This window comes from Protomyctophum bolini (genome assembly GCF_963924005.1).
Source record: "Protomyctophum bolini genome assembly, chromosome: 18".
Taxonomy (NCBI): Eukaryota; Metazoa; Chordata; class Actinopteri; order Myctophiformes; family Myctophidae; genus Protomyctophum; species Protomyctophum bolini.
The window spans coordinates 21,114,146-21,127,566 of NC_137879.1; the positions used below are offsets into that span (position 1 = coordinate 21,114,146).

Consider the following 13,421-nt stretch of genomic DNA (forward strand, 5'->3'; position numbering starts at 1 on the left):
AAGGCTCCAGGGGCCTTGTACGGTACGGTATCATTGGACCCACAGCAGCAACTCTCAATAGCTGTAGCGGTCAGAGTAGATGTTCTCCGCAGATACACCGGTTTCACCGGGAATGTTCCTCGGCTCCTATTCCCTGGGACTGCATTGTGCGACCAGTCCGGAGCACACACATAGTTGCCTTGTGCTTGTTTCACTCAGCTATGCTAAAGGCTTGTATTGGTCTGCTAAGGGTTTGAAATGTTAGGCTGTTGTCCTTGGTCTCGTCGATTGAGGTTGGAGCCTCGCAGATTCACTATGGACTATGGACTATACTTGGTGTCGTACAAGAAATAGTCAATCTGCAAGTTCACATGTTGCGTCGCACCGTGTTATGAGCTTGTAGATCTGCTATTTTCAATGAATGACATCAGTGTGCAACTAAGCATAAATCGGGCTATAGTTTATAGTTTTGATTTCCAAAAGCTTTATTGGATACAGTTTGTTCAGAAACCTTTTGGGTGGTAATCTTTATTGATATTAAATGCATACCTGTCATAAAGTTTGCCCTTTTTCAAAATGCCAAAAAGAAAACTGCTACTGTACATGATCAAGGTTATATCATTTGCTCTTCAACGTCGTAAAGGGTTATTATATATATTTATCCCCCCCCCCCCCCCCCCGTTGTCTCGTTGTGTAGCCTTTTCTCAGATGACTTTTTGCAGTCATTGAGTTGCTGGGCAGCATGTAGTCCTTGTTTCCTTCTCAGACCGGGGTAATGGCTATAAGATACTATCAGGGCTTTAAATGACTCCCTAATGACTGTATCAGGAAACACACATTTGCCCTCCACTAGCTGCAATTATAGCAACTAAGGCTATCTGACCCACAAGATCCCGGTGTCCGACAATCTTTGTTTTATCCCACTCTTTACATCGTCTCATTACCTAAGTGGATTATCTCAGTGGGTTTTCAACCTTTTCATAGCAAGGTCCATTATTTATTCAGCATTTGAGCCACAGACCACCATTTGATGAGATTTAGCCTCTTAGATCGAAAACGAATATTTTGTATTTTTGTTATCGTTGGATACAATTTTGTCCACAATATGCTGTATTGATGTGGTACCATAGGAGAGATAACGGGTAAACATTGATCAAAGTAACAATTCCTCTACATTCTCTAATTGTGTAGGCTTCTTGTAAATTAAGTAATGCAGATGTTTAACAATAATTTAACTCTTGAGAGTGTAAATTTAAACGTGGCCATTTGGTTTAATTTTTTATTTATTTTTGGTTTTAAGATATTTCTTGATAAATGAAAGTATACTGACAGGAGATGGGGAGGGAAGACACGTGGCAAAGGCCGTCGGGATCGGGAGTCGAACCCGCGGCACGCCGTCCGGCTGGCTCTGCAGCCTAGGGGCCCAGACGGTTGAGCTAACCGTCTGGGCCCCATTTGGTTTAATTAAAATTTAGTTCCCATCCATCCTGCTCCTAACAGTCAGCCTTTGACCCTTTTTAACCCCTGTGTGGCTGTAGTAACCAGTGAATTGGTGATGCTGAGCCTGGACCTGGTGAAGACGCGCCTGTCTGTGATGAGCATGGAAATGAGGAAGAACTTCATCCAGGTCATCCTCACCTCACTGATCGAGAAGTCACCAGACGCAAAGATCCTGCGTGCTGTTGTCAAGATCGTGGAGGAGTGGGTGAAAAATAACTCTCCCATGGCAGCAAACCAGGTGGGTTCCCTTGAGTAAATGTATAATTACTGTATAATTACTTGAATAAATGTACTTAGTTACTTTACAGCACTGTTTAAGGGTAGCAGTGGATTTAATATGTCACACTGCAGCTTAAGAAAGCAGTAAAACTCTGCCATCAATAAATTGCTTATTTATAGAAGGGTTGCCTTTATTTTGACAGTTTACTCTGTTATTTGTGTAGCACATTTAATAAGCAACAAGGCAATTCAAAGTGCTTTACTCAAAACATTATAAAATGACATTTGAATTAAATTAAATTAAATAAATAATACAAATGAAATTTCAGTGCACAAAAACAGAGCAGACTGAGAGTTGAATTAAACCTGCAGTTTTCTGGGAGTTATGCGGTACAGGAAAACGCGTTGGGACACTTTACAATTTTCACAGAATGTTCGCCCCAGAATAGGGACATGAGGGTTCAAGTCGTTAAAATGGAGGAGGAGGGGAAATGGGATGTGGGTTTGAGATTGGTTGTGGTGACTAAAGTGTATCCAGGTGTGCCAGCCGTTCGTGAGAAATAAACTGATCATTGCAGCATCTTTTTGCACGTCTGCCACCCCTCTATCCCTTCCTTCCTTTCACTCCACCCCCTTCCATCCAGATGCCTAACCTGCGTGAGAAGTCCATCCTGCTGGTAAAAATGATGACCTACATTGAGAAGCGCTTCCCGGATGACCTTGAGCTAAATGCCCAGTTCCTGGACCTCGTTAATTACGTCTACAGGTAAATTACCATCATTCATCACCACTGGGGCCACAAGATGCCACACGCACTCCCTGAACCCATCTCTCTGGGCACACGGCCGGGGAGCATGGTTGGAAATAAGGGGTCGAGAACGGGAGGAAACGCAATACAGGAGGAATGTTGAGAGGGGGGAGGTCAAGGGAACGGGTTAAAAACTCTAGGTTGGGAGGTTAAGTAACGGGGGCTTATGGAGAAAACAATCTTGGGCCAAAGTACAATGTCTCCTTTTATTTCCTAATACTTAAAGAGAGAGAGAGAGTACTTAAAATGTGAAAGACAGGTGCACAGCAGCCAAGAGGTGAATGAACGTGAAACTAGATGTGAGTAGTGCACACAGGTACAGGAGGTCGGAGGAGGGGGGTGGAGGGGGCAGAGAAGGGTACAGGTGGTCAGAGAGGACAGTGAGGAGGAGGGCAGATGGCAGTGGAAGGGGAGAAGTGCCAGGGCTCTTCTATAAAGGTGAGCTCGGTGCCAAGACCCTCCCAGCTGCTGACAGCAATCCCCAATGGGGGGAGGACCCCCCCTCCCGACGCCTGCTATTCGTCACAGCAACATCTATAACTCTGTGACACACTCACTGCACACACCCGCTCAGACACACACACACACACACACACACACACACTCTTTTTCATCCATGCTCTAGTTCTTTCAAGCATACATCAGTGTCTGGAGTGTGCATACGCTCAGCAACAATTCACCACCTCTCTCACGCTCTGTGTCTCTTACTCTATCTCCAGTAATCACATTCTCACTCACAATGATACTAACGCGCATGCACACACGCGCACACACGCACGCAAACACACACACACACACACACACACACACACACACACACACACACACACATTCCTGCATCTGTTCAGCTTAACAGACATATGCACCTTTAGTCAACTAAACATACCATTTTCCCTCCTGCGCCATCTGCTGATTTTGTTAAAATAACCATGATTGATATCTAATAAAGATAATGGAGTGACATACTGTATCAGCTGTACAACCTCAATATCTGAAAGGGAAAGCAGGTTGAATGTGTACCCATGTAAAGGTCCTTTCAGACAGGCAGAGATTTACGCACGCGTTGTTGTCTGGATCAACGACAGGTCTGCTCCAGGTCTGCTCAAGAGGGGCGCGACAACGCAAGCGTAAAAAAACAAAGCTAAACAGAATCCAGGTCTGGTGAGTCGCGGGCAAGCACACGCACGACAATTTCACGGGACCGCGCCCACGTAAATATGCTTGCGTTGTTGCCCCTCGACATCTCTGCGCGTACAGAAGGTCTCATTGAAAATGAACTATACAGTAGGCGCGTTAAATCACTGCCGTTTGAAAGGACCTTTAGTCTTGTCTTTGCCTGTCAATTATTTGAGATAATTGTAATAGTTTTTGCGCAATCGCCATAATTGTCATGATCATTACCATTTAAAAACATCTACATAAAAATAGTGTAAATAGCAGATCTACAAGCTCAAATGTGTTATGACACGACGCATTTTGAGCTTGCAGGTCGGCTATTTCCTCTCGGCTAATTTTTTTAAGCATAAAAGTAATACAATTGTATGTTGTTTGTCATATCTGCCTTGTGCAACTTTTGTTTGCGAAGCCTAAAAGCCAAAAATAAATACAATTTGTAGTTGTATTGTACACAATTGAATTGTTAATTGCAATTATTCATATGACAAGTAATCCGTAAAAAAAGATTATAATCGTGACAGCCCTATGGCTCTCACACTTTCTCTTTCCCACAGTTACCCAATGACATTCACAGTTCTCTCCCTCCCTCCCTCCCCCCTTCCTTATGCTATGTGAATGGCCCCTGTGGGGCCTATTAACGGCGGAGTTGCGCTGACCTGGGGGATGATGACATTGGTTATTAAGGTGTTTAATGTGCGGTTGTTAGTGTTTTACTGTCCCCACAGTCTTATCCCCATCAAAGTCACTTAACCCCCCTCCTCCCCCCCTGCTGTAACTGCCACCTCGCCTTGCTTCACTGACCTTGACCGGACCATCACACCGTCACATGTGTACAATATGTGATGGAATTGTAACACCTATAGCAATGTGTGATTTCTCCGTGTTGCGAAGATGTGACACTTTGTCTTTTGTCTGTGTAAAAACGACACGTGGGATATGGGTTTGATCGTTTATTTGCACATAAAATAAGATTACATGTGTTTTAAAAACGCAGTGATGAAATGGTAGCGTAAAAGGATGAGAAACTAATTATTAATTTGCTTGTCTGAGATTTAAAAAAGAAATACCATGGGGGGTTGTGAAAATATCTGAAAGCACAGAAAATAAATGACCCAAACGTTTGAAATGGGGGTTGCAGAATCTATAAAGCGTAAATGAAATTCTTTCCGTTTCAGGGACGAGAGCCTCTCAGGAAGTGACATCACGTCCAAGCTGGAGCCAGCCTTCCTGTCGGGGCTTCGCTGTGCTCAACCGCTGATCAGAGCCAAGTTCTTTGAGGTGTTCGATTCCTCCATGAAGCGGCGTGTCTACGAGAGGCTGCTGTACATCTGTTGCTCACAGAACTGGGAGGCCATGGGAAGCCACTTCTGGATCAAACAGTGCATAGAGGTATAGTTCATATAGGAGGGAGAGAAGAAGTAGAGCACGACCAATTTTCAGATTGGACCAAATAAAATAAAATTCACTATTCACATTCAGCTATTTACTATTTTTGAAAACATTTGCAAATAATGACATGCCCAACATAGCCAAAAAGAAAAAAAATCGGTACTCAAGGGCTGCATATTTTGCCAAAACCGAGTCAAATGATGACAGTCAGGCTCTAGAAGAAAGTGCTCTTGGAATTCACATGAACTATGCTCGTAGCGGAAGGTGCTCTTTGATGGAGGACGTGGGGGTCAGTTCATGCAGCATGATGAAAGGCATGTGAAGTTTTAAAATGTTTTAAAATGGAACGCGTTCAAAATTCCACAGTAATGAGGGCATTTTTTTTCAAAAGGGAAGAGTGCCTAGAGTTATCTATCTTTTTAGTCCTTTTCAGAAATAATGAAGTCTTTGTGTCATCTTTGTCTTGGCTATTAACTTGCCTCTTACCTCAGTTGACTTCTTCTGTGTCTCACTAGCTACTGCTGGCAGTGTGCGAACGCAACACCATTATTGGCACCAGCTGCCAGGGGTCCATGCTGCCGTCCATCACCAACGTCATCAACCTGGCTGACAGCCACGACCGCGCCGCATTTGCCATGGCAACGCACGTCAAGCAGGAGCCGCGTGAGCGGGAGAACAGCGAGACCAAAGAAGAGGTGGGTGGAAGCAGAATGGGCTCACACACACACACACACGAGGACACATGGACCAGCATGCATTGGAAGAAATGTGCCTTCTCACATAAATGAGCATGTCGTCCCACTACGAGTGCTCGTCCACGCCACGGTCTTCCAGTGAAGACGGAAGACGAGTTCTCTCATGGCTAATGGTTCTCTCATATCCCCCATGACGTCAGTTTTCTGCCCTGTTCTTCCCACCTCCCCAATACCGTTGAAAGCATATTTCATTCATGTAGAGTGCATTTCTTCTAAAACTAATATGGAAACACAGGGAAAATGATAAAGCTGTAATAATGGAGAATATGTTTTCTGACTTTTCCCCTCCCCTCTGCCAGGACGTGGAGATTGACATAGAGTTGGCGCCAGGTGACCAGACGGCCATCCCCAAGACCAAGGAGCAGGCAGAGAGGGACGCCGGCAACCAGCTGCACATGCTCACCAACCGCCATGACAAGTTCCTGGACTCACTGAGGGAGGTCAAGGTATGCCAGGGCATCATAGAATCAGCAGCTGCCTGACACCCCTTCATTCAACACAACATGCTTTGTGTTGAATGTTTCTCTTTAACAAGCATACAAGAGTAAATATCTTGGGTTATGTTTCCCAACATAAAAAAATTACAATAAAATACAATTACAGTAGTAACAATGGTAATTTCAAAATGGTAATAAAATATAATACAATATCAACTTCACAATTGTAAGGTGCATGGGTCCTACTCCTACCTCATGTGTATGTGCATGTGTATCTTAATCTCATGGTGTCTGTTCCCATCTGTGTGGGATGTGTTTCAAATTATATATATATATATATATATATAATATTATTATTTTTGCCTGCTTGTGTGTGGTTGTGCATTCACAGATGCCTCTGAGTGTGCATGTTAGAGGCAGACAGCCAACAGCCCATTGTTCATAAGCATGGTCGCCTGGTGGAAAAAGCTGTCCCAGAGCCTGATGGTCTGGAACGTGGAGCACAGGGCGGGGACTGAAATCTGTTTTGACTCTTGGCAGTTTAATGTAGTGCCACTGGAGACATTTTAATGAACTCTTGAGTCCTTATCAAGGACCCTGGATAATAAACACAGTTGAGACTAGGGACGCTACGATCAGATTTTTTGGGACCAATCCTGATCACTGATTGTTTTTCTCATGATCGGCCTATACCGATACCGATCTTGTGCATAAGGGTAAAATTGTAATATTTCCAAATTGATTATGTCACAACCCATGTCAAAACTGTTCCTGTGTGTAGGGAGGAAGGAGAGAATGTTTAGGCCTGAAATTATACTACCACTTAACACATTTAGTACCGGAACTGCATCAAAATACAGGCGCTGCTTGCGCCAGAGTAATCGCCAGAGTAGTGATCGCTTCTATTTTGAAAGCCATGAACCGGAAATACTTTATTAAAAAAGTTGACTGACAAAGTGCCATCACAATCTCCGATCATCTTAATATATTTATATACGCTCCAAAAATAGTTCATATTTTGCGGGAGAGACGGATGAGGAGCAGAAACGCAGCGCCAGCATATCGATCCATTCATCACCACGGAGAGCGCCCTGGATGAGGAGATACGAGTCATTCTTTCCGCCGCGCTAACATGGGAGTCAATGACAAGCTAATAGTTTCACAGAGCGTTAGCATACGGCAAGCGAAAAGCGAAATGCCAAAAAAAAAAAAAGTAATTATTCTGAATATTATTATCTCGCCCCGCGTCGTTTGGACGTCGCTAGGACGTCCACAGACGTCTAAGGCACCTCTCGGTTCCAATCCGTTTCAGGACGTATTATGTACAAAATGTGTTAAATGGTGTAAATTGCCGATCACAGGTGGGCGATTATCGGAGCATCTCTATTTGAGACCAAACGAAGGCAATGCTTTTAGGCACCAGAGAACACAGGCATGTGTGGCTCATCACCAAGATGTCAACATGGTCATACTCATAGCCAAGCAGCTTGTTATCAGTAGTGCTAACAAATTGTTTAGTTTAAGACCTTAATTAGGAAATAGTTTGTTCTGGAGATAATGCTCTTCTTTAATGGCAAGTCGAGGACTACAGTACATGGGGAGCACAGTCAAACATCATGATGACAAATGCATTAGTTGCAAAGTGTTTAAAATATAGGTGGCATATTTTGACAGCACTGTCCCTGGATATGATCTTTCCTCTACATGTATTATGACAGTCACTGTCATAATACATGTAGTCCTGTCTTTGTAATGCTTTTAATATTTTGTGCACAACCAAATGCAAGTTCGCAACTTTATGTAACTGATGCAAACAGTGTTTTGAAAAGTGTCAACCGCCTGCTTCTCCACAGTCCCCACACACTGTCTTCTGCTCCTATGTTTATTCTACTTTTACAGTTCTATCCAGCTCTTTTCTCATTTTTGGCAGCCTACATTGGGTTGTTAGTCCACCGTTGTTGAGAAAACGCTTGCTCAACATTTGTGTCCATGTGCATTATTATAAGAATTCCCAATTGATTAGATTGGTTCAGGCTTGTATGACTATGTTTTGTAAACATAAATGAAAATAAAAGTGGACCAGCCCTTCTGGAAAATTGGCCTAGTGGTGCCAATAGAGGGAAAAACTAAATCAGTTGGATTCATACTAGAATCCTATTAGATGGCTTGAGGTATGATAATGGGGCAATGTACTCCACAAGCTTCTTTAGATTGAAAACACAAAGTTGGGGCTAAGCATGGGGCTAGAGGAAAGGCCATAGGGTCACCAAAATCTGAAATAAATTGGCACATCAGGGCTAATCTCAATGAAGCAAGTTTTGGACAAAACTTTGCGTCATAAATATCCCTCATATTTCTCATCTGTACCATACAATCCGATAAAAATGGTTTAACTATCTCCGGTCAAGTTTACCATTTTTGAGCATCAGTGTTTTCCTTTTTTTTTCCTTGGACAGACGGGGGCGCTCCTCAATGCCCTGGTACAGCTGTGTCACATCTCTACACCTCTGGCAGAGAGGACCTGGGTACAACTCTTCCCTCGTCTCTGGAAGATCCTCTCTGACCGACAGCAGCATGTGAGTATACTAACAAACCGGGTTCACCTCGGGAGAGTGTCAAAAAAGGGGCAACCCAATGGGCGCAAAATGCCTCTTCAGCATGTCCCTATTTTCTATGTATGATTCCCCTACTCTCTGTCTCCATTTCCGGTCTCTCTTTGTCGCTATCGAAATAAAACAGAAATGCCAAGGAAAAAATATATATAATAAAACAAACAAAAAAGGGAGCAAAAATGGACAGGTCTACTTTGTTTCCATTTCCTGGAGAAGGTAGCTTACCTGGGGATCTACTGACAGAAGGTCACCAGGACACAGACGGGTCAGACAGCAGTGCCCAATGTGACTCATCTCTGGTCCCTGTCTTCATCAGTCATCCAAACCGACCATTACGCTTCCATGACACGGGGCATTGGCCCTGGACTGACCTGGCCGGTCTCAGTACACACATGCGCGTGCATGCACACACACATTCAAGTCCCACTAGCATCAATGAATACACATTTGTCTTACAGGACTTTGCAGACAGCAGCTCTGCTAATACACTGAGCATGTGCGTGTGTACGTGTACATACGCATGCGTGCGCGCGCACGCACACACATACATTATATTTCCAGCTTTGTGCTTCTGATATTTTTCAGACATTTATTCGGCATTTATATCTGACATACAGTACACATACTGTATGCATACACTTCCCTTCTCGTGTATCTTATCCCTGGTGCAAGAAAGAAGACTGTAACTCTGACCTTGGCAATCCCTTTTCCATCTGAAAAATGCGCAATTCCACTTAATGATGACAGATTAATTTATGTTAAATACTGAAAGACTACTGAAAGAAGTTAACAAGTTTAACGAACCAGATGCCAGGATTATTTAGAGGCACGCAAGAAAAGGCCCTGATTTTAAGTTTTTTTGTCATAAAAAAAAAGTACCGGAATTAGGAAAATATGGTGTCTTAATTACAAAGTTTTCACACTGCGACAGGCTCTGAGTCACGAGCGGGTCACGCTCGTTAATTCCCCAATACATATCTGACCCTATGGCATTTCAGGACACGGCTGCAGGAAATCAATTTATGGAGTAAATAGAGTGATTACAGTTTAGCTTGGGTCGCTATGTGGGCAGGCTGATAATTCCATGGGAAAGCAAGACAGGATGGGATTTTTTCCCCCCCATTAGCTCGGCATTGGTTGACACACAGGCCTCGCTCACCGCCCACCAAATTAAAGCAAATTTGTTTACTGCTGCTCATGCTAATATAGAGCAGCAGAAACGATATTCATCACAGTCGGCGTCGTTTTATTCCTGTGTGCCACAGTGCCAGTCATTCAACATTGCACAAATGCGACCACAGATGCCTGCTATTTCTCCCTCTTCCGTCTCTTTTCTCTTATTTGCACGAGCCTCGCACGTTTCCCCCTAACCTGCTGTCCCTGTGCATCTTCTCAGCTCTCCCCTTTCCTGGAATAAGGCATTGTGTTGCATCCCTTGAATGAAACATCAATACACCGCATTTAAAGTTAAGCTGGGTGGTTGATGATACCACGGTAGCCATTGCAGAAGTTGCCCTTCATGCATTTATAATGCATCTTAGGTCTATTAATGCCTCAATCAGTTATCCTTCTTAAATAGTGTACAACCAAACAAAATTTAAAAAAACTGTCCATAACACAGGAATGTGTTATGGACTGTACGTGCAAAATTACGACTGCGACCACAACCTCCCATATCCCCACTAAGGTGAAAAATGCATGCAAGGGACCACATACTGTAACTGTATAAATAACTGTCCCCGTCCGCCCATTGGTTAGTGCTACTGTGGGTTCTTACCAACACCATTCTTTAGACAGTTTTGTAATCAAATCATTATGCATTTAAACCAAAGTCCTTGATAACTTTGCACCATTGCACCAGCTCTCTCTGTACTGGCGTTCGCTGGCATTGTGTGTATATACTGTAGCTAACCCCCATTTCCACATGTATATTCAGGTGTCAGAAAAGAGATCAAAATGTTCTGTCGCTCTCAAATGCTTCCTCTTGGGTATATAGAAAAACTGCAGTATTATATTCAGCAAGCCTGCAGTGAAAAGAGAGACCGCTCTATAGACTATATCTGTACCTCTCCTCCTCTGATACCAGGCTCTGTCGGGGGAAATGAGCCCGTTCCTGTGCAGTGGCAGCCACCAGGCCCAGCGGGACTGCCAGCCCAGTGCCCTTAACTGCTTTGTGGAGGCCATGTCCCAGTGTGTGCCTCCCATTCCCATCCGGCCTTGCGTGCTCAAGTACCTGGGGAAGACTCACAACCTGTGGCTGCGCTCAACACTCATGCTGGAACAGCAGGCCTTTGAGAAGGGCCTCAGCTTGCACAGCAAGCCCAAGCAGAGCACCGAATTCTATGAGCAGGAGAGCATCACGCCACCACAGCAGGTGAGGGATGGAGGTGAACGGGGGTGATGGTAGTTTGAAGCTAAAGCATAAAGTCCTGGATTTAGTTTTGTTTCGAATACTCAGAGGTTAGAGGTCTCTCCAGGCACTTGCTAACACACAGGTTAGTGGTGTTTCCTCTTGCTATCTACAGTATATAGCAACATTCAGCCTCAGTCCCATACATGTATACATGTTGTCTCTCACCCACACAAACACACATTAGTGATGTACAAATCTTTTTTTGTTTGCTTTTTCATGGGAAATAGTCAGTCCTGAACTGACAAAAACCTTAGTCTACTTATTTGGTAGCTTGGTGAAGGAAAATGCTTCAGCACTGGAGCTTCTGAGACTGCAATCTGCTGCATCATCAGTCTATTGTGTGTCAGTATTTTGTGAAAGAAATGCAGAGGATATACAGCAGTTGTAAATGTATAAAACAGATGTCAAACGGCACTAGGCGCTGACACCGTTGTGCATACCTCTGATTCCACAACGCCGGCATACTATATGAAAGCACACAAGGAGGTGGCTTTGTTTGGTTCTGTGTTAAACAAGCCAGCATAACTCCTCTCAATGCCATTACTGAGGGAAGTGGCTATAAAAGTGGTTTCTGTTTCAATGGGGGATTCTAAATACTTGTCCTGTTTCAATAGGAGATTCTAATACTGTTTTACTGTTCTAATAGGAGATATTGGACTCTCTGGCAGAGCTGTACTCCCTGCTGCAGGAAGAGGACATGTGGGCAGGCCTTTGGCAGAAGAGGTGCAAGTTCCCAGAGACGGCCACAGCCATCGCCTATGAACAGCATGGCTTCTTTGAGCAGGTGAGAGTTCACTTCAAGCAGACATCATAGAAAATACTAACTGTCTCTGCTTGTGTCTTTGTTATTAACAGTTGGATGGAGTTTTAGAGAACTTCCAGTTTCCTGTTGGGGGGGGGGGGGGGGGGGATGAATCTGGATGAATTGTAAAATAGAAAGGACTTGAAGAATAAACGTATTTCTCGTCCATGTCAAATTTTCCAAGGGGATCTCTTCCCATAATAAACTCAAACCGAGTCAGCCATGTAGCTCTCTTACCCCAAATTCCTCTCTCCTCCCGTCCTTCCATTCTTCAGGCCCAGGAGAGCTATGAGAGGGCCATGGAGAAAGCCAGGAAGGACCACGAGAGGAGTAACGCCTCTCCAGCCATCTTCCCTGAATACCAGCTCTGGGAGGACCACTGGATACGGTAACCAAGGCCTCTTCTCTCAACAGTGTACTGTTGAGTAAAAAAACAAAACAAAGCAAGATGTAGAGCAATCAACTTTACTAAGTCACCTGGGTAATGACTCTCTAAATCAGGGGTTCTCAACCCGTGGGTCACGACCCCTCGGGGTGGGGGGGGGGGTCAACTCTTTCAGCGCCAGAAAGAAAGAAATTGTAATTCTATTATGCATGTAATGTGCATGTCATCACCTGTACACCAGATTAGAGGAATTTTCAAAATATGAAAAGAATTAAATAAAAAGAGAATATATATATTTTTTTTTAATTCTCAAGGGATCACGTCTTGTCGTCCGTGGCATCCGGTCCATAATTGGCAATTAGACGTCTTGTCGTTTAAGGCTCTTTTAATGATTATATCTGGTTTCAGTATTTATTTATGATTATTTTTGCAGTCAGTTTGTATTGGTGGTGGGGAGGGGGGCGGGGGTTGCGAGACATGGCCAAAGCATTTCCGGGGGTCCCCAGCCAAAAAGGTTGAGAACCCCTGCTCTAAATGACAACGGAACGCACCGTGGTGTAAATTGGTGTAGAGAAAGTCTGTTAACAATCTCTTCTCGCATTCAGCTGTTCTAAGGAGCTGAACCAGTGGGAGCCACTGACGGAGTACGGCCAGTCTAAAGGCCATTCCAACCCTTACCTGGTTCTGGAGTGTGCCTGGAGGGTCTCCAATTGGGCTGCCATGAAGGAGGCTCTTGTACAGGTGAGTGAGGGAGTGTGATCCACTGCTATGCTGAGTGATGTAGCTTGACATGATTTAACACTCAGATGTCTACTCTCAGCAGCCAGCCTGACAGATTTTGACATGAAGTCGATTATCTTTCCTCATGATGCTCTCAGAAGGTTCCCCTTCCATGACTTTTCCTAAATATTCGATTCAAATCATCTAACTATGAAATTGAGTAGAG

At 44.0% G+C, this 13,421-nt stretch overlaps 1 protein-coding gene across 1 annotated transcript in view; it reads left to right on the forward strand.

Annotated features, from left to right (window-relative positions):
- The window catches only part of trrap (transformation/transcription domain-associated protein), a 118,946-nt gene that overhangs the window by 63,867 nt on the left and 41,658 nt on the right, over nt 1–13,421 (forward strand). Inside the window, 10 exon segments of the mRNA XM_080788451.1 lie at nt 1,518–1,717; nt 2,343–2,464; nt 4,858–5,071; nt 5,587–5,766; nt 6,126–6,272; nt 8,720–8,839; nt 10,962–11,249; nt 11,935–12,072; nt 12,366–12,478; nt 13,081–13,216. Coding sequence (XP_080644577.1) covers nt 1,518–1,717; nt 2,343–2,464; nt 4,858–5,071; nt 5,587–5,766; nt 6,126–6,272; nt 8,720–8,839; nt 10,962–11,249; nt 11,935–12,072; nt 12,366–12,478; nt 13,081–13,216 — 1,658 coding nt within the window.